Source organism: Notothenia rossii (genome assembly GCF_949606895.1).
Source record: "Notothenia rossii genome assembly, chromosome: 7".
In the NCBI taxonomy this organism is placed as follows: Eukaryota; Metazoa; Chordata; class Actinopteri; order Perciformes; family Nototheniidae; genus Notothenia; species Notothenia rossii.
The window spans coordinates 85,273,007-85,294,071 of record NC_136905.1 but is presented as its reverse complement, the minus strand read 5'-3'; the positions used below and the strand labels follow the sequence as shown (position 1 = coordinate 85,294,071).

At 45.0% G+C, this 21,065-nt stretch overlaps 1 protein-coding gene across 1 annotated transcript in view; it reads left to right on the top strand.

Annotated features, from left to right (window-relative positions):
- syne1b (spectrin repeat containing, nuclear envelope 1b) overlaps positions 1 to 21,065 on the top strand; it is a 165,932-nt gene that overhangs the window by 67,001 nt on the left and 77,866 nt on the right. The window contains exons 39-57 of the mRNA XM_079692895.1: positions 1,110 to 1,286; positions 1,695 to 2,050; positions 2,233 to 2,758; positions 2,867 to 4,501; positions 4,728 to 5,065; positions 5,398 to 5,542; positions 5,719 to 5,937; positions 6,800 to 7,068; positions 8,381 to 8,546; positions 9,363 to 9,518; positions 10,384 to 10,536; positions 10,968 to 11,150; positions 11,411 to 11,548; positions 11,635 to 11,691; positions 11,762 to 11,890; positions 12,265 to 12,387; positions 16,952 to 17,134; positions 18,553 to 18,696; positions 19,096 to 19,239. Of these exons, the coding sequence (XP_079549021.1) occupies positions 1,110 to 1,286; positions 1,695 to 2,050; positions 2,233 to 2,758; positions 2,867 to 4,501; positions 4,728 to 5,065; positions 5,398 to 5,542; positions 5,719 to 5,937; positions 6,800 to 7,068; positions 8,381 to 8,546; positions 9,363 to 9,518; positions 10,384 to 10,536; positions 10,968 to 11,150; positions 11,411 to 11,548; positions 11,635 to 11,691; positions 11,762 to 11,890; positions 12,265 to 12,387; positions 16,952 to 17,134; positions 18,553 to 18,696; positions 19,096 to 19,239 (5,241 nt within the window). The remainder of the gene's footprint in view (positions 1 to 1,109; positions 1,287 to 1,694; positions 2,051 to 2,232; positions 2,759 to 2,866; positions 4,502 to 4,727; positions 5,066 to 5,397; positions 5,543 to 5,718; positions 5,938 to 6,799; positions 7,069 to 8,380; positions 8,547 to 9,362; positions 9,519 to 10,383; positions 10,537 to 10,967; positions 11,151 to 11,410; positions 11,549 to 11,634; positions 11,692 to 11,761; positions 11,891 to 12,264; positions 12,388 to 16,951; positions 17,135 to 18,552; positions 18,697 to 19,095; positions 19,240 to 21,065) is intronic.

Genomic DNA, 21,065 nt, shown 5'->3' with positions numbered 1-21,065 from the left:
AACACACACACCAACACACACACCAACACACACCAACACACACCAACACACACCAACACACACCATCACACACCATCACACACACCAACACACACCAACACACACACCAACACACACACCAACACACACCAACACACACCAACACACACCAACACACACAGCAACACACACACCAACACACACCAACACACACCAACACACACACCAACACACACACCAACACACACCAACACACACACCAACACACACACCAACACAAACAGACACACACCAACACACACCAACACACACCAACACACACCAACACACACCAACACACACACCAACACACACACCAACACACACACCAACACAAACAGACACACACAGACACACACCAACACACACCAACACACACCAACACACACCAACACACACCAACACACACCATCACACACCAACACACCAACACACACACCAACACACACCAACACACACCAACACACACCAACACACCAACACACACCAACACACACCAACACACACCAACACACACACCAACACACACCAACACACACCAACACACACACCAACACACACACCATCACACACCATCACACACCAACACACACCAACACACACCAACACACACACCAACACACACACCAACACACACACCATCACACACCATCACACACCAACACACACCAACACACACCATCACACACCATCACACACCAACACACACCAACACACACCAACACACACCTACACACACACCAACACACAAACCAACACACACCAACACACACCATCACACACCAACACACACACACCAACACACACCCCAACACACACACCAACACACACCAACACACACCAACACACACCAACACACACCAACACACACCAACACACACCTACACACACCAGGGTTTCTGTTGGACAATATTGTGTTGGCCAAGTTCATAGAACCCAATCGAAAATCATTTAAATTCCAGGTTATAATGACAGAGGAATATGCAGAACAGAAGGGGTTTAGTACTTTTCCAAAGCACTGTGTGTCCTCATGAGAGGTGTGGAGTGTGAGTCCAGCTCTTTAAACTGTAAGGGTGTGTGTCCTCCTGCAGATCGAGGACAGGATGTCCCGCTCCCAGGCGCTGTGGGAGGGCTGGAGGGAGGTGAAAGAGCAGAAGCAGGAGCTCGGCGCTCTGTTTGTGGACACGGAGCAGCAGCTGCTCAGCCTCTCCAGGAGACCTGCGGAGCTCGAGGAGAAGATCGCCCACAACATGCTGCAGCAGGCCAAGGTAACAGCAAGAGAGTCACATGGGATTATATACATCTGTGAAGAGCCAGCACCTTATCGTGGTGGAGAGGTTAGTGTGCCCCGATGCACCTGTGCTGTCTGGAGCCTTGTGTTCCTGGTAGGGTCTCAGGCAAGGGGCCAGACTAAGATAGGTTCAAAGACCCCATGAAAGACAACATAAGAAGTGAGGATACCCGGCCCGGAGGAAGCCTGAGTCCTGAGGACTTGTGGGCACCTCCGCTTCTCCGTCCCGTTCTTTGTTGTTTGGATTCTGGATGTATTTTTGCATACATATTTAGATTTACCTTGAATGAATATTTGGACGTATTCTAAACACGTGTTCAGAATTCATTTCGTTATATTTACGATGTATTTGGGCTAACCATGTAGTCTACGTGTTGTCCCACAGGAGTGCAGCCAGCAGCTGCAGAGCAAGCAGAGCGTCCTGACCAAGATGAAGGAGACGGTGAAGACCCTGACGGAGGGACAGGAGACAGAGAGCAGACTGACGGAGGGACAGGAGACAGATAGCAGACTGACGGAGGGACAGGAGACAGATAGCAGACTGACGGAGGGACAGGAGTCTCCAGAACTGGCAGAGCTGGAGCGCCTGCGTCTGCGCTGGCTGGATCTGCGCAGCCAGGCCCAGCAGCTGCAGGTCCAGAGGGAGGAGGATCTGCAGCGAGCCGCAGAATATCATCTCTGCATCTCTGCTGTGGAGACGCTGTTCGAACAGGTCTCCAGAGACTGGGACAACCTGGCCAGGTGAGTCTGAGACCCTGCAGGAACCTTAGCTGCTAATTAAAAAAAGACAAAGCAAGTGTCTTTATGTTGCACCTTTCAACACAAGGCAACTCAAAGTGCTTTACAGAAAGGAAAGACATTAAGAGCATGAAGACAAAGGTCCAGGAGGAGAGAGGGTCTTTATTTCCATGTGTGTGTTCCAGGACGGATGCAGAGAGCTCCTCTCAGCACCTGGAGGCCCTGCGGAGGCTGGCGGTGGCCCTGGAGGAGCAGAAGGGAACCCTGGAGGCCCTGAAGGAGCAGAAGCAGAAGGTGGTGCAGCAGCTGAACCTGGACGATAAGGAGCTGGTGAAGGAGCAGATCAGCCACTTCGAGCAGCGCTGGGCTCAGATGCAGAGCCTGATCCAGAGGAAGATCCAGGACTCCGTGCTGACGCTGGAGGAGATGGGCCAGGTGGAGGCCCGGCTCAGGGAGGCGCGTGATTGGGCGGAAGAGCAGCAGCCCGCCCTATCAGAGGCCATGAAGATGAGCCCGCCCCCGGAGCTGGCGCAGAGCTTCCTGTTCGATCACCTGAGCGTCTGCAGCGAACTGGAGGCCAAACAGCTGATCCTGGATCAGGCCACGGCAGATTCTGACCGGGTTCTGGCCCGCCTCGGACTCAGAGAGCGGCAACGCCTCCAACAGCTGATCAGCTCCACCCAGGCCGAGGTGGAGAACCTGAGCGTGAAGGTGAGGAGGTGGAGGGAAGCCGGGAGCTGCTACCTGCAGGGTCCTGCAGCTCTGCAGTGAAGCAGAATGTATATTCCACGGTGTCTAATGCATGTCTCTGTGTTGCAGGTGGTGCAGCGCAGGAAGCACCTGAGCAAGGCGTTCACAGAGCGGAGTCAGTTCCTGATGGCGGTGGGGCAGTCGATCTCCTGGGTTCAGCAGAACGAGAAGAAGGCTCAGGCTGAGGAACACGTTGCTCTGTTACCTGAAGACCTGTCCAAACAGGTGAGGACCTGCAGGAACATCCAGAGCAGCCTGAAGGCCTACCAGAGCGAGCTGACCTCCCTGTGGGCGCAGGGCCGAGACCTGATGAGGGGCGCCAGCGACGAGGAGAGGAACGAGATCCTCTCCAAGCTGCAGGAGCTCCAGAACATCTTCGACAAAACGCTGCACCGCTGCGGACAGAAGCTGCAGGAGCTGGAGAAGGTTCTGGTCTCAAGGAAGTACTTCAAGTCCGACCTGGAGAGGATCTGCGTGTGGATCAAACAGGCCGACATCATCACCTTCCCTGAGATCAACCTGATGGTGGGAGACGGCGAGCTGGAGGCGCAGCTGCTGAAGTACGAGCAGATCGTGGAGCAGGCGATGGAGAACGAGAACTTGCTGCTGATCGTAGAGCGCGCCGGGCAGGAGATCCTCCCCAGTCTCAACGAGCTGGACCACTGCTACCTGGACGAGAAGCTGAACACGCTGCCGCAGCAGTACAACAGCATCCTCGCGCTCGCCAGGGAGAAGCAGGAGAAGATCCAGCAGGCCATCCTCACCCGCAACGAGTACACCTCCTTCATAGACGTGACCCACAAGGCCCTGCAGGAGCTGGAGGAGCAGTTCAGCAGCCTGGGGAAGCAGCCGGTGGGCCTGCAGACGGAGGAGGTGGAGAGTCTGCAAAGAGACTACAGATCCCTGCAGAGCGACTTGATCCGTCTGGGACTCGCCGTCAGTGAGCTGAACCAGAAGAAGGAGGGCTTCAGGAGCACCGGGCAGCCCTGGCGCCCCGAGGAGATGACCACGCTGGTGAGTCTGTACAACGGACTGAAGAGGCTGGTGGAGCAGAAGGTGGAGCATCTGGACGAGACGCTGGAGTCCTTCGAGGACCACAAAGCCATGGCCCTGCAGGTGGACTCGCAGCTGAAGGCCACCAAGGAGCAGCTGGTGAAAGTGAACGAGGAGACCCAGTCCGCGGAGGAACGGCTGAAGAACTACCACACTCTGGCCGGGAGTTTGCAGAGCGCTAACTCTCATCTGTCACGTTTGATGGAGCAGATGGACACTCTGGCTCCTCGGGTGGAGCAGGGAGCACAGGATGCCTCCAAGGAGCAGGTGGTGCTGTGGCAGGAGGAGCTGAGGTCCCTGCAGGCGGCCGTAGGAGATCTGATCGAAGAGTGCGAGACCCGCTTCGTGCAGAGTAAGGACTTTGAGACGGAGATGGAGCGGACGCTGGAGTGGCTTCAGAGGGTCAGGGACGAGCTGGACTGCGCTGTGATGGTGGATGTGAGGGTGGAGAAGGTGCAGGAGGAGATCCGGAAGCAGCAGATCATGCAGGAGGAGGTGCAGTCCAGGCTGAGGATCGTGGCGGCACTCAGCAGTCGAGAGAAACAGACGTATATCGGAGCCAACGAGCTGGTGCCCGGACACGTGGACAACAGTCTGCAGGAGATGGCCAAACTGCAGGCGGACGTACAGAAGGCTCTGAGCTCCAAGCAGGTGAGGGGGGGGGGCATGTTCGCAAGTCTGAAAAAAATGAAAGATTCTGAAAAAAAGTCTAAATTATTTTTTTAAAAGTCTAAATTCAGAAATAATGAATTTCAGACAGAAAGTCAACATTCTGAGAAAAAAAGGAATTCTGAGTTCAAAGTCAGAATTCAGACAAAAAAGTCAAAATTCTTAGTTTTTTCTACCGAGATATTCAATATTCAATGTTTCTGTGTAGATCACCCTGGAGGAGGCTCTGGGTCTCTGCCAGCAGTACCACTTCAGGATGCAGGCGGCCTGTGAGTGGCTGGAAGACGCCGTGTCCTTCCTGCAGGAGGCGGGGCTTGGCGTGGACGTGGAAAACTACGAGGAGTGTCTCCGTCAGCAGGAGGACATCATGAACACGGAGCAGGAGTTCCTCCTCCACCTGCAGGAGCTCCAGAGCCTCCTGCCCCCCCTGCAGAGCCTCGTGAACCCCACCGCCCGCGAGCAGCTGCTCCTCAGCCTGGAGTCGGCCCGGCAGAGAGGGGGCGAGGTCCGGGACCAGCTGCAGTGCCACCAGGACGTCCTGCAGAGGTACAAAGAAACACTTGTTCTTTTATTATTAGAAGTGTTATTCTTTTTTTCCTTGAATTTTTACTTTTTTATAAGAATTTGAATTTTTTCTAAGGATTTCCTTTTTTTCTGAGAAGTTATTTATTTTCCAAGAGTTTCATTTTTTTCTCAGAATTTCATTTTTTTCGAAGATTTTCATTTTTCTTTTTACAATTAAATCCTTTGTGAAACAATCCAGAATATAAGAACATACAAATCTATTTTCCTACATGAATCTATTTGTACTTGTTAAATGCAGAAAGTGAAAGTTAGTTAGTAAAATAGTAAACAGTGTTTAACGTGTTTCTCCTCAGCTGTGTGTGTCAGTGGAAGTCGTACCAGGAGGCTCGGCAGACGGTCATCGAGCTTATGAACGAGGCGGAGAAGAAGCTGACGGAGTTTTCCACCGCCAAGGCAGCGACCAGCGAGGAGGCCGAGGAGAAGCTGTGCAAACACCGGGTAAACACAGGAAGAACTAAAGTCTAAATTCAGAGAAAAAGTCCAAATTCAGGAAAAGTCCAAATTCATGGAAAGTCAATATTCTAAAAAAATGTTTGTGCTGCAGTCGCTGGTGAACAGAGTAATAATATATAATGTTCTGAACGCACTGTGTTCATCACCTCTCTGTGCTTTAGTCTCTGGTGTCGCTGGTGAACGGCTTCCAGGAGAAGCTGCGCCTCCTGGAGGAGCAGGCGTCTCAGCTGGAGCTCGTGGGCAGCGACGCCTCGAAGGCCACCATCAGCCGCTCGATGACCACCGTGTGGCAGCGCTGGACCCGCCTGAGGAGCGTGGCCCGGGGCCGAGAGACGGTGCTGGAGGACACGGCGCAGGACTGGAGGACCTTCAGGGAGAAGGTAACACCACCCGTGTGACTCTTTTATTAAAACTTGTATTCTAACCTTTCCTAATGTTTCCTAGTTCAGATTTATTTCTTCTTTTTTCGAAAAGTTGTAAAAATTCATATTTTTTAAATAACAAAACATTCTGAAATAAATGAAATTCTGAGAGAAAAATGAAATTCTTAAAATAAAGTCAGAATTCTAAAAAAAAAGTAGGAATCCTCAATTTTTTTTGTTGTGAATTCACATTGTTAAAAAAATGAGATTGTTAAAAAAATGAGATTGTTAAAAAAATGTAATTGTTCAAAAAATATTATTGTTCAAAAAATGTTATTGTTCAAAAAATTTAATTCTTCAGAAAATGAAATTTTTTAAAAAATGAATTTTTTTAAAACATGAAATTGTTCAAACAATTAAATTCTTTAAACATTTTAATTTTTCCCCAATTTTTTTTTTTTAAATAAGTCAATATTCTGAAGAAAACAAAGACAATTGTTCGAAAAAGTAGAAAACTATTAAAAAAAAGTCATGAGAATTCTGGAAAAAAGTCAAAATGTCTTAGATCTTCTATAATCTTATTCAAAGATGTTGAAGGTGCGGGGGCTCGGATGTGGAGAACCGGTTCCCTGACTCTGATCTTGTTTATTCTTATTCACAGATGTTGAAGGTGCGGGGGCTCGGATGTGGAGAACCGGTTCCCTGACTCTGATCTTATTTATTCTTATTCACAGATGTTGAAGGTGCGGGGGCTCGGATGTGGAGAACCGGTTCCCTGACTCTGATCTTATTTATTCTTATTCACAGATGTTGAAGGTGCGGGGGCTCGGATGTGGAGAACCGGTTCCCTGACTCTGATCTTATTTATTCTTATTCACAGATGTTGAAGGTGCGGGGCGTGTGTGAGGAACTGCAGAACCGCTTCCCTGACTCTGCGGTGGAGAAGGCCTCCAAAGTGTCTCTGCAGGCTCTCCAGGAGCAGCAGGAGCTTCTGGTGCAGGACCTGGAGAGAGAGCTGTCTTCTCTCACTCTGGTGAGGCAGTACGCCCTCAGCCTGCTGCACGACGTGGAAGTTCCCTCGCCCACCACGGAGCAGGAGGAGCTGCCCTCGCTCAAGGAGATCTGGGCGGTGCAGGAGCGCATGGAGAGGTGGGGACGAGTGATTTGTCAACTGCTCAAAAAGTCAAAATTCAGAAAGAAAGTCAAAATTCCGAAATAAATGCAATTCTGAGAAAAAAGTCAACATTTTGAATAAATCTAATTTCAGAAGAAAAAAGGTCAAAATGTATTCTGAGAAAAATTCTGCTGTCTCAGAACGAAGCATCCTCTACTTTTAGAAGTGAGGTTATATACAGTATATGATATGTGTGTTATCTCCCTCAGCCTGCTGACTCAGTCCCGTCTGAAGCTCTTTCTACCATATGAAGTTATATATATGATATGTGTGTTATCTCCCTCAGCCTGCTGACTCAGTCCCGTCTGAAGCTCTTTCTACCATATGAAGTTATATATATGATATGTGTGTTATCTCCCTCAGCCTGCTGACTCAGTCCCGTCTGAAGCTCTTTCTACCATATGAAGTTATATATATGATATGTGTGTTATCTCCCTCAGCCTGCTGACTCAGTCCCGTCTGAAGCTCTTTCTACCATATGAAGTTATATATATGATATGTGTGTTATCTCCCTCAGCCTGCTGGCTCAGTCCCGTCTGAAGCTCTTTCTACCATATGAAGTTATATATATGATATGTGTGTTATCTCCCTCAGCCTGCTGGCTCAGTCCCGTCTGAAGCTCTTTCTACCATATGAAGTTATATATATGATATGTGTATTATCTCCCTCAGCCTGCTGACTCAGTCCCGTCTGAAGCTCTTTCTACCATATGAAGTTATATATATGATATGTGTGTTATCTCCCTCAGCCTGCTGACTCAGTCCCGTCTGAAGCTCTTTCTACCATATGAAGTTATATATATGATATGTGTGTTATCTCCCTCAGCCTGCTGGCTCAGTCCCATCTGAAGCTCTTTCTACCATATGAAGTTATATATATGATATGTGTGTTATCTCCCTCAGCCTGCTGGCTCAGTCCCATCTGAAGCTCTTTCTACCATATGAAGTTATATATATGATATGTGTATTATCTCCCTCAGCCTGCTGGCTCAGTCCCGTCTGAAGCTCTTTCTACCATATGAAGTTATATATATGATATGTGTATTATCTCCCTCAGCCTGCTGGCTCAGTCCCGTCTGAAGCTCTTTCTACCATATGAAGTTATATATATGATATGTGTGTTATCTCCCTCAGCCTGCTGACTCAGTCCCGTCTGAAGCTCTTTCTACCATATGAAGTTATATATATGATATGTGTATTATCTCCCTCAGCCTGCTGACTCAGTCCCGTCTGAAGCTCTTTCTACCATATGAAGTTATATATATGATATGTGTATTATCTCCCTCAGCCTGCTGGCTCAGTCCCGTCTGAAGCGCTCCCAGGCCTCTCAGGAGCTGAGGGACCGGGAGGAGGTGGAGAAGGAGCTGAGCGTCGTGAAGTCCTGGATCCAAGAGAGCCGGGAGCTGCTGCTCAACCCCACACCTGATATAGAGGCTCTGCTGCAGGAGCTGGAGGTACACACACACACACACACACACACACACACACACACACACACACACACACACACACACACACACACACACACACACACACACACACACACACACACACACACACACACACACACACACACACACACACACACACACACACACACACACACACACACACGCACACACACATACACACACATACACACACACACACACACACACACACACACACACACACATACACATACACACACACACATACACACACACACACACACACACACACACACACACACACACACACACACACACACACACTGTTAGAGCCACAATGAAGTCAGGGTTATTATTTCGAGTCATAATCTGATAAGTGATTTAGTGATGGAGGGTTGATTTGTGTTGCCGTGGTGAATATGTTTTGATGAAGTGATTGTTTATTTTATATCGTAAATATGATCTGTTTCCGTGTACCTTCCGGTGTGTATTTAAGTGAGGTAATTGAGGACAGCCGGGGTGCTCTGAGACCTGATGAGACGGGGAGCGGAAAAGTTTTTTGACCGCAAATTGCTGACAGAAATTAGTGTTGCAAATTGGACTGCAAACAAAGTATAGTTTAGTTTATATAGGAAAACATACCGCCGAAATATTGTTTAAAAATGTGTTATTTTGAGACTATTTAAGTCAATACTTTGTTGTTAATAAATTACATCCTTTTGACTGAAAACCTTCGGCTGCTTATTGTTTTGGTTGCGTGTCGTCGACCCCTCCATTACACACACACACATACAGATGTATAGTTTATATGTGTGAGTGTTTAAAGTGTTGGTTCTGCAGGTGGTGCACGGGGAGGTGATGTCGTTCCGCCACAGCGTGGAGAAGCTGGCGGAGCAGCAGCAGAGTAAATACCTGGATCTGTACACCATCCTGCCCTCAGAGATCTCCATGCAGCTGGCAGAGGTCTCCCTGGCTCTGGGGGCCATCGAGGACCAGGTACAGGTTCTCATTCCCTGCTGCATGTCTCGTTCCCTTATTTCATATCAAGTCAAAATTCAGACAACATACTTCGAAAAAAAGTCAAATAAATGAAATTCTTAGTCAATATTCTAAGAAAAAGTCAAAATTCAGAAACAAATGCAATTCTTATAAAAAAGTATTAAGAAAAAATATAAGTAAAAAGTTCAAAAACAATTAAACTCAGATAAAAAAGTCAAAATTCAGAAAAAAAAAGATCTCTGAGAAAGAAATCAAAATTCAGAAACAAAATTCAGAAAAAAATGCAATTCTGATATCAACATTCTAAATTCAGGTAATAAAAGTCTACATTTCTTAGAAAAAGTAAATTTTTTGAGAAACAATCAAAATTCATATATAAATGAAATTCTGAGAAAAATTCTGAAAAAATTAAAATGTTAAGAAAAAAGTTTAAAGTCAGAAAAAAGTGGAAATTTATTCAGAAAAAAAGAAATTCTGAGAAGAAAGTTCATATTCAGAAAAAAAAAAAAACATTTCTGAGAAAAAAAGTCTAAATTCTTAGAAAGTTCAAGTTTACGTTGAACTCCAGCGGGAACCTGAGATTAGCAGCTGTTGTACATGTGAAGCCTCTGCACCTCACACACACATTCATGTTTAACTGGGTGTGTGTGTGTGTGTGTGTGTGTGTGTGTGTGTGTGTGTGTGTGTGTGTGTGTGTGTGTGTGTGTGTGTGTGTGTGTGTGTGTGTGTGTGTGTGTGTGTGTGTGTGTGTGTGTGTGTGTGTGTGTGTGTGTGTGTGTGTGTGTGTGTGTGTGTGTGTGTGTGTGTGTGTGTGTGTGTGTGTGTGTGTGTGTGTGTGTGTGTGTGTGTGTTTGTTCTCCAGGTGCTTTCGAGGGAGAGAGAGATCCAGAAGACTCGGGAGATAAAAGAGGATTTCAGCTGCAGAATCCACGACATCTCAGAGAGGCTGAAGGCTGTCTCTGCTAAACTGAAGGACAAGTCTCCAGACGTGGAGCACGCCAAGGAGGAGGCTAAGGTGAGCAGGAGGTCAAGGTAAAGAGGAGGTCACGGTAAAGAGGAGGCCAGGTAAAGAGGAGGTCAAGGTGAGGAGGAGGTCAGGTAAAGAGGAGGTCAAGGTGAGGAGGAGGTCAAGGTAAAGAGGAGGTCAGGTAAAGAGGAGGTCAAGGTGAGGAGGAGGTCAAGGGAGAGGTCAAGGTGGGTCAACGGGGTCCTGCAGGGCTGAGAGATACTGAAGGCTCACTATCTATTGATGCGCTTTCTAAAATGAAGTTCTGAGAAAAAAATGAAATTCTTAGAAAAACAATTAATTCTAAGAGAAAAATTAAATTCTTAGAAAAAAGTCAGATTTTCGTAAAATCAGCAAAGATTCTGAGAAGGATCTGGACTCCTGCAGTCGGACTCTCTTTAAATGATGTTAAACAGTGAATGATTAATATGTTTCCTCAGAGTGTGGTGGAGGAGCTGGACTCCTGCGGGCGCTGCCTCTCTGATCTGGAATCAGCTGTTCAGGATTTCGGGCGCAGGAACCCCCTTCTGGCCAAACAGCTGAGCGACAACATCAGCAAACTGTCAGAAACCCACCGTCAGACGTCAAGACTCGCCGACTGCCGGCACAACTGGATCAAGAAGGTACGTTTTATCACAGTGTGTAGGAATGTGTACCTTCTTCTTCTGTGCTTTTAAAAGTCAAAATGTCTTAGAACAAAGAAGATAAAATCCAGGCAAAATTGTTAGAAAGAAAGTCAAAATACAGAAAAAAGTCAAAATTCGGCAAAAAAAGAATCCAGAAAAATAATCAAAGAATCCACAACTGGATCAAAAAGGCACGTCTCTTATTCTTACAACGTGTAGTGATTCATCCCTTCTTCCTCTGTGTTTCCTCTCCTCAGGCTGTGTGTTATCTGGACGAATACAACGAGATGCTGGATTTCATCGTGCGGTGGTCGGAGAAATCCAGAAGTCTGGAGAGAGCCAACATCATCTGGAACTCCTCCGTTCACCTGCAGGAGCAGATCCGCATGTACCAGGTGAGAAGAATACACATATTACATTTTTTATGAAGTTGAATGTAATCTTTTTTTATTCACATTTTCTTATCTTGTCCCCACCTCAGACGGTGCTTCGAGAGTCCCGGGAGCTGCACGGAGACGTGGAGTCCATGGCTGAGAAGGTGTGTAACGAGCAACTATTAAATCAGCTGTGTTAATCAGAGAATGACCCCTTGGCTCATTGCTTCTCAGGTGGAGCTGCTGTCGGAGGTCCTGCAGGTGGAGGCTCTGAGTCAGCAGGTGTGTGATCTGAGTCGACTCAGTGAGGAGCTGCAGCAGAGCATGAGGGGCCGGCTGGAGAGCCTGCAGGACGCGGACAAGGTACACACACACTGTTATTAATAACAAGGTACACACACACACACACACACACACAAACACACACACACACACACACACACACACACACACTATTATTAATAACAAGGTACACACACACACACACACTATTATTAATAACAAGGTACACACACACACACACACACACACACACACACACACACACACACACACACACACACACACACACACACACACACACACACACTATTATTAATAACAAGGTACACTTATTATTAATCCATCAAACTTTATTTATATAGCTTCAACACATAACAGAAAGTGACTCTACAGGTAGAAGCATGCAGCAGTGTCTCACACACCTTGCTGATATGATGTGTGTGTGCTGTGCTCAGAGTATGGAGGCCCTGGAGACGGAGGTGAAGGCCCTGCAGGCGGCTCTGGAGACGGTGCAGGCCACCATCACCTCCCCAGAGCTAGGGAGGCAGAGCCTGAAGGAGCAGCTGGCTCAGAGACAGGTAACGCTGCTCCTTAACATCATCTAATGATTAATGCTCGTTAACATCATCTAATGGTTAATGCTCGTTAACATCATCTAATGGTTAATGCTCGTTAACATCATCTAATGGTTAATGCTCGTTAACATCATCTAATGGTTAATGCTCGTTAAAACCATCTAATGGTTAATGCTCGTTAACACCATCTAATGGTTAATGCTCGTTAACATCATCTAATGGTTAATGCTCGTTAACATCATCTAATGGTTAATGCTCGTTAACATCATCTAATGGTTAATGCTCGTTAACATCATCTAATGATTAATGCTCGTTAAAACCATCTAATGGTTAATGCTCGTTAACACCATCTAATGGTTAATGCTCGTTAACATCATCTAATGGTTAATGCTCGTTAACATCATCTAATGGTTAATGCTCGTTAACATGATCTAATGGTTAACGCTCGTTAACATCATCTAATGGTTAACGCTCGTTAACATAATCTAATGGTTAATGCTCGTTAACATCATCTAATGGTTAATGCTCGTTAACATCATCTAATGGTTAATGCTCGTTAACACCATCTAATGGTTAATGCTCGTTAACATCATCTAATGGTTAATGCTCGTTAACATCATCTAATGGTTAATGCTCGTTAACATCATCTAATGATTAATGCTCCTTAACATCATCTAATGGTTAATGCTCGTTAACATCATCTAATGGTTAATGCTCGTTAACATCATCTAATGGTTAACGCTCCTTAACATCATCTAATGGTTAATGCTCGTTAACATCATCTAATGGTTAATGCTCCTTAACATCATCTAATGGTTAACGCTCGTTAACATCATCTAATGGTTAATGCTCCTTAACATCATCTAATGGTTAATGCTCGTTAACATCATCTAATGGTTAATGCTCCTTAACATCATCTAATGGTTAATGCTCGTTAACATCATCTAATGGTTAATGCTCCTTAACATCATCTAATGGTTAATGCTCGTTAACATCATCTAATGGTTAATGCTCCTTAACATCATCTAATGGTTAACGCTCGTTAACACCATCTAATGGTTAATGCTCGTTAACACCATCTAATGGTTAATGCTCGTTAACATCATCTAATGGTTAATGCTCATTAACATCATCTAATGGTTAACGCTCGTTAACACCATCTAATGGTTAATGCTTGTTAACATCATCTCATGGTTAATGCTCGTTAACACCATCTAATGGTTAATGCTCCTTAACATCATCTAATGGTTAATGCTCGTTAACACCATCTAATGGTTAATGCTCGTTAACATCATCTCATGGTTAATGCTCGTTAACACCATCTAATGGTTAATGCTCGTTAACACCATCTAATGGTTAATGCTCCTTAACACCATCTAATGGTTAATGCTCGTTAACATCATCTAATGGTTAATGCTCGTTAACACCATCTAATGGTTAATGCTCGTTAACATCATCTAATGGTTAATGCTCGTTAACATCATCTAATGGTTAATGCTCGTTAACACCATCTAATGGTTAATGCTCGTTAACATCATCTCATGGTTAATGCTCGTTAACACCATCTAATGGTTAATGCTCGTTAACATCATCTAATGGTTAATGCTCCTTAACATCATCTAATGGTTAATGCTCCTTAACATCATCTAATGGTTAATGCTCGTTAACATCATCTAATGATTAATGCTCCTTAACATCATCTAATGGTTAATGCTCCTTAACATCATCTAATGGTTAATGCTCGTTAACATCATCTAATGGTTAATGCTCGTTAACATAATCTAATGGTTAATGCTCGTTAACATAATCTAATGGTTAATGCTCCTTAACATCATCTAATGATTAATGCTCGTTAACACCATCTAATGGTTAATGCTCGTTAACACCATCTAATGGTTAATGCTCGTTAACACCATCTAATGGTTAATGCTCCTTAACACCATCTAATGGTTAATGCTCGTTAACACCATCTAATGGTTAATGCTCCTTAACATCATCTAATGGTTAATGCTCGTTAACACCATCTAATGGTTAATGCTCGTTAACACCATCTAATGGTTAATGCTCCTTAACACCATCTAATGGTTAATGCTCGTTAACACCATCTAATGGTTAATGCTCGTTAACACCATCTAATGGTTAATGCTCCTTAACATCATCTAATGATTAATGCTCGTTAACATCATCTAATGGTTAATGCTCGTTAACATCATCTAATGGTTAATGCTCCTTAACACCATCTAATGGTTAATGCTCGTTAACATCATCTAATGATTAATGCTCGTTAACATCATCTAATGATTAATGCTCGTTAACACCATCTAATGGTTAATGCTCGTTAACATCATCTAATGGTTAATGCTCGTTAACATCATCTAATGATTAATGCTCGTTAACATCATCTAATGATTAATGCTCGTTAACACCATCTAATGGTTAATGCTCGTTAACATCATCTAATGGTTAATGCTCGTTAACACCATCTAATGGTTAATGCTCGTTAACATCATCTAATGGTTAATGCTCGTTAACACCATCTAATGGTTAATGCTCGTTAACACCATCTAATGGTTAATGCTCCTTAACATCATGTCTGTAATGGTTAATGCTCGTTAACATCATCTAATGGTTAATGCTCGTTAACATCATGTCTTTAATGGTTAATGCTCGTTAACATCATGTCTGTAATGGTTAATGCTCGTTAACACCATCTAATGGTTAATGCTCGTTAACATCATCTAATGGTTAATGCTCGTTAACATCATGTCTTTAATGGTTAATGCTCGTTAACATCATGTCTGTAATGGTTAATGCTCGTTAACACCATCTAATGGTTAATGCTCGTTGACATCATGTCTTTAATGGTTAATGCTCGTTAACATCATGTCTTTAATGGTTAATGCTCGTTAACATCATGTCTGTAATGGTTAATGCTCGTTAACACCATCTAATGGTTAATGCTCGTTAACATCATGTCTGTAATGGTTAATGCTCGTTAACACCATCTAATGGTTAATGCTCGTTAACATCATCTAATGGTTAATGCTCGTTAACATCATGTCTTTAATGGTTAATGCTCGTTAACATCATGTCTGTAATGGTTAATGCTCGTTAACACCATCTAATGGTTAATGCTCGTTAACATCATCTAATGGTTAATGCTCGTTAACATCATGTCTTTAATGGTTAATGCTCGTTAACATCATGTCTGTAATGGTTAATGCTCGTTAACACCATCTAATGGTTAATGCTCGTTGACATCATGTCTTTAATGGTTAATGCTCGTTAACATCATGTCTTTAATGGTTAATGCTCGTTAACATCATGTCTGTAATGGTTAATGCTCGTTAACACCATCTAATGGTTAATGCTCGTTAACATCATGTCTGTAATGGTTAATGCTCGTTAACACCATCTAATGGTTAATGCTCGTTAACATCATCTAATGGTTAATGCTCGTTAACATCATGTCTGTAATGGTTAATGCTCGTTAACATCATCTAATGGTTAATGCTCGTTAACATCATGTCTGTAATGGTGAATGCTCGTTAACATCATGTCTGTAATGGTTAATGCTCGTTAACATCATCTAATGGTTAATGCTCGTTAACATCATGTCTGTAATGGTGAATGCTCGTTAACATCATGTCTGTAATGGTGAATGCTCGTTAACATCATGTCTGTAATGGTGAATGCTCGTTAACATCATGTCTGTAATGGTGAATGCTCGTTAACATCATGTCTGTAATGGTGAATGCTCGTTAACATCATGTCTGTAATGGTTAATGCTCGTTAACGTCATGTCTGTAATGGTTAATGCTCGTTAACACCATGTCTGTAATGGTTAATGCTCGTTAACATCATGTCTGTAATGGTTAATGCTCGTTAACATCATGTCTGTAATGGTTAATGCTCGTTAACATCATGTCTGTAATGGTTAATGCTCGTTAACATCATGTCTGTAATGGTTAATGCTCGTTAACATCATGTCTGTAATGGTTAATGCTCGTTAACATCATGTCTGTAATGGTTAATGCTCGTTAACATCATGTCTGTAATGGTTAATGCTCGTTAACATCATGTCTGTAATGGTTAATGCTCGTTAACATCATGTCTGTAATGGTTAATGCTCGTTAACATCATGTCTGTAATGGTTAATGCTCGTTAACACCATGTCTGTAATGGTTAATGCTCGTTAACATCATGTCTGTAATGGTTAATGCTCGTTAACATCATGTCTGTAATGGTTAATGCTCGTTAACATCATGTCTGTAATGGTTAATGCTCGTTAACACCATGTCTGTAATGGTTAATGCTCGTTAACACCATGTCTGTAATGGTTAATGCTCGTTAACATCATGTCTGTAATGGTTAATGCTCGTTAACATCATGTCTGTAATGGTTAATGCTCGTTAACACCATGTCTGTAATGGTTAATGCTCGTTAACATCATGTCTGTAATGGTTAATGCTCGTTAACATCATGTCTGTAATGGTTAATGCTCGTTAACACCATGTCTGTAATGGTTAATGCCTAGTTTTTAACCTGGTGTAATGTGTCCCTGCAGCGGCTGCTGGCGGACATGGAGGGTCTGAAGCAGCAGGTGGTGGCGGTGCAGATGTGTCAGAGCGCTCTGAGGGTCCCGGAGGAAGTGATGCCCTCCCTGAACATCTGCCGTACAGCACTGAGGCTGCAGCAGGAGGCCAGCCAGCTGCAGCACGTCGCCATCCAGCAGTGCAACATCCTGCAGGTGCAGCAACTCTTTAGGATGAGAACAGAAGACTTAGCTTGATCTGATCAGTGGCGAGCCGTGACTTTTATACCTAGGCCCTCTGACCCTCCCCCCCCCCCCTTCCCTCGAAAAGAAAAAGAAAAAAGAAGAGTTATTACGACTCAGGCCTACCTTAGATGATCAAATCACTGAAACAGAAAGTCCTCCTGTCCTTCTGGATGAAGCACTTGGGGGTCATTCAGCTGATCCGTCGTCCCTCCAGTTTATCATTGGAACTCAATCTTGAAAATGACTCGGTTAATAATTTCGCAACGATGTCATCACTATCACTGAATTGAGCCATCATGAACAAACTTATGCTAATCATAAATCTATCGATCATAAATCTATCGATTACATTTATGATGATTTGAAAATAATAAAAGTAGGGTAGACATGTGGATATTATCCGGCTGAACAAAACGTGCATTAATCAAACAGGTTTGTTCCACAGACCTTATTTCCAGCTATTCTCCAAAACCCTCTGGAGAGGTCCCACTGCTTTCTGTGGAGGGAACAAGCAGCTTACTTCCTGGTTTCAGGACGCGTCACTGCACCACCTGCATAGACCTCACAGCGGGCGGAACTTGTCATAAAGTCTGCGAAAATAAAGCCCGCCCATTTAGAGGGAAGATATGATTGGTCAATTGTACTGTCATTTGACATTACTCTCTCATTGAGTAGCGGGCCCTCTGTGAATGTAGAGAGGGACTAACAAGCTCTCCCGTCTTCACATAACTCACAGAGACCATTTAACCCTTCACATTCCAACAGAAACTGAACAGGCAGATTCAAAGGATTTATTTCTTTGGAAATGTTATTTTAAATACAATTAAATCAAGTTATTTTGGTAAAACTAATGAAAAATGTAACAAAAAAATAATTTTTCAAATATTATTTTTTAGAATATCTTAGCCCCTCAGAGAAGGCCTAGAGGGCCCTCAGAGAAGGCCCTCAGAGAAGGCCTAGAGGGCCCTGAGAGAAGGCCTAGAGCCTAGAGGGCCCTGAGAGAAGGCCCTCAGAGAAGGCCTAGAGGGGCCTCAGAGAGGGCCCTCAGAGAAGGCCCTCAGAGAAGGCCTAGAGGGCCCTCAGAGAGGGCGTAGAGGGCCCTCAGAGAAGGCCCTCAGAGAGGGCCTAGAGGGCCCTCAGAGAGGGCGTAGAGGGCCCTCAGAGAAGGCCTAGAGGGCCCTCAGAGAGGGCGTAGAGGGCCCTCAGAGAAGGCCTAGAGGGCCCTCAGAGAGGGCGTAGAGGGCCCTCAGAGAAGGCCTAGAGGGCCCTGACGGCTCGCCACTGGATCTGAAGGACCCATGGGGCTTTCTGCATATCATCTGAGTGTTCTCTGTGTTAGGGTTGAAGCAGCAGTTCTCTGCAGATGTGATTTTCTGTTTGCTCTGCAGGAGGCGGTGGTGCAGTCTGAGCAGTACGAACAGGAAGTGAAGGACCTGCAGGCTCTGATAGAGGAAGCTCACCGGGTCATCCAGGACCGACCCATCCCCACCAACAACATCCAGGAGCTGCAGGCTCAGATCCTGCACCACGAGGTATCAACCTGTAATACACTAACACAAACCAGCCAGGACAGTTCTCAGAGTCAGACCCTGCACCACGAGGACTGCAGCCCTTTGTTACACTCACCTGACACAACGCGTACGTGCAGGAGGGGAGGGGGGGGGGGAGGGGGGAGGGGAGGGGGGGGGGGGGGGGAGGGGGGAGAGGAGGGGAGGGAGGACACGTCAACAGTTTAATACCAACAAGCAGATGAAGAGTGACGCTTACATGTGTTTAAGTCAAGAGGAAATTCATATAAACAGAAACATGTCTTCAGTGTCCTCCTGACTTCCTCTGAGTGTCTCACTGATGACTGAATGTCCTGACGTGTTTCCTCTGCCTTGCTGAGATGTCCTCCTCCCTGAACATGTGTCTTTTGTCTCTGTGAGCAGGAGCTGGCTCAGAAGATCAAGGGCTACCAGGAGCAGATCGCCTCTCTGAACTCTAAGAGTAAGATGCTGGCAGTGAAGGCCAAACACGCCACCATGCTGCTGACGGTCAGCGAGGACGAGAAGACATCAGCTCAGACTCTCACGGTGAGAGGACGAGACATCCAACTACCTGCTTTGAACCTGCCATCAACATGTGTCCCCTCTTCTCCATGTCCCCTCTTCTTCATGTCTCTGCTACATCTACATGTGTCCCCTCTCCTCCATGTCTCTTCTACATCAACATGTGTCCCCTCTTCTTCATGTCTCTCCTACATCAACATGTGTCCCCTCTTCTTCATGTCTCTGCTACATCTACATGTGTCCCCTCTCCTCCATGTCTCTTCTACATCAACATGTGTCCCCTTTTCTTCATGTCTCTTCTACATCAACATGTGTCCCCTCTTCTTCATGTCTCTCCTACATCCACATGTGTCCCCTCTCCTCCATGTCTCTTCTACATCAACATGTGTCCCCTTTTCTTCATGTCTCTTCTACATCAACATGTGTCCCCTTTTCTTCATGTCTCTTCTACATCAACATGTGTCCCCTCTTCTCCATGTCTCTTCTACATCAACATGTGTCCCCTCTTCTTCATGTCTCTCCTACATCAACATGTGTCCCCTTTTCTTCATGTCTCTTCTACATCAACATGTGTCCCCTTTTCTTCATGTCTCTTCTACATCAACATGTGTCCCCTCTTCTCCATGTCTCTTCTACATCAACATGTGTCCCCTCTTCTTCATGTCTCTCCTACATCAACATGTGTCCCCTTTTCTTCATGTCTCTTCTACATCAACATGTGTCCCCTCTCCTCCATGTCTCTTCTACATCAACATGTGTCCCCTTTTCTTCATGTCTCTTCTACATCAACATGTGTCCCCTCTTCTTCATGTCTCTTCTACATCAACATGTGTCCCCTCTCCTCCATGTCTCTTCTACATCAACATGTGTCCCCTTTTCTTCATGTCTCTTCTACATCAACATGTGTCCCCTTTTCTTCATGTCTCTTCTACATCAACATGTGTCCCCTCTTCTTCATGTCTCTTCTACATCAACATGTGTCCCCTCTTCTCCATGTCTCTTCTACATCAACATGTGTCCTCTCTTCTTCATGTCTCTTCTACATCAACATGTGTCCCCTTTTCTCCATGTCTCTTCTACATCAACATGTGTCCCCTCTTCTTCATGTCTCTTCTACATCAACATGTGTCCCCTCTCCTCCATGTCTCTTCTACATCAACATGTGTCCCCTTTTCTCCATGTCTCTTCTACATCAACATGTGTCCCCTTTTCTTCATGTCTCTTCTACATCAACATGTGTCCCCTCTTCTCCATGTCTCTTCTACATCAACATGTGTCCTCTCTTCTTCATGTCTCTTCTACATCAACATGTGTCCCCTTTTCTCCATGTCTCTTCTACATCAACATGTGTCCCCTCTTCTTCATGTCTCTTCTACATCAACATGTGTCCCCTCTCCTCCATGTCTCTTCTACATCAACATGTGTCCCCTTTTCTCCATGTCTCTTCTACATCAACATGTGTCCCCTTTTCTTCATGTCTCTTCTACATCAACATGTGTCCCCTCTCCTCCATGTCTCTTCTACATCAACATGTGTCCCCTTTTCTCCATGTCTCTTCTACATCAACATGTGTCCCCTCTTCTTCATGTCTCTTCTACATCAACATGTGTCCCCTCTCCTCCATGTCTCTTCTACATCAACATGTGTCCCCTTTTCTCCATGTCTCTTCTACATCAACATGTGTCCCCTTTTCTTCATGTCTCTTCTACATCAACATGTGTCCCCTCTTCTCCATGTCTCTTCTACATCAACATGTGTCCCCTTTTCTTCATGTCTCTTCTACATCAACATGTGTCCCCTCTTCTCCATGTCTCTTCTACATCAACATGTGTCCCCTCTGAGATTCTCTC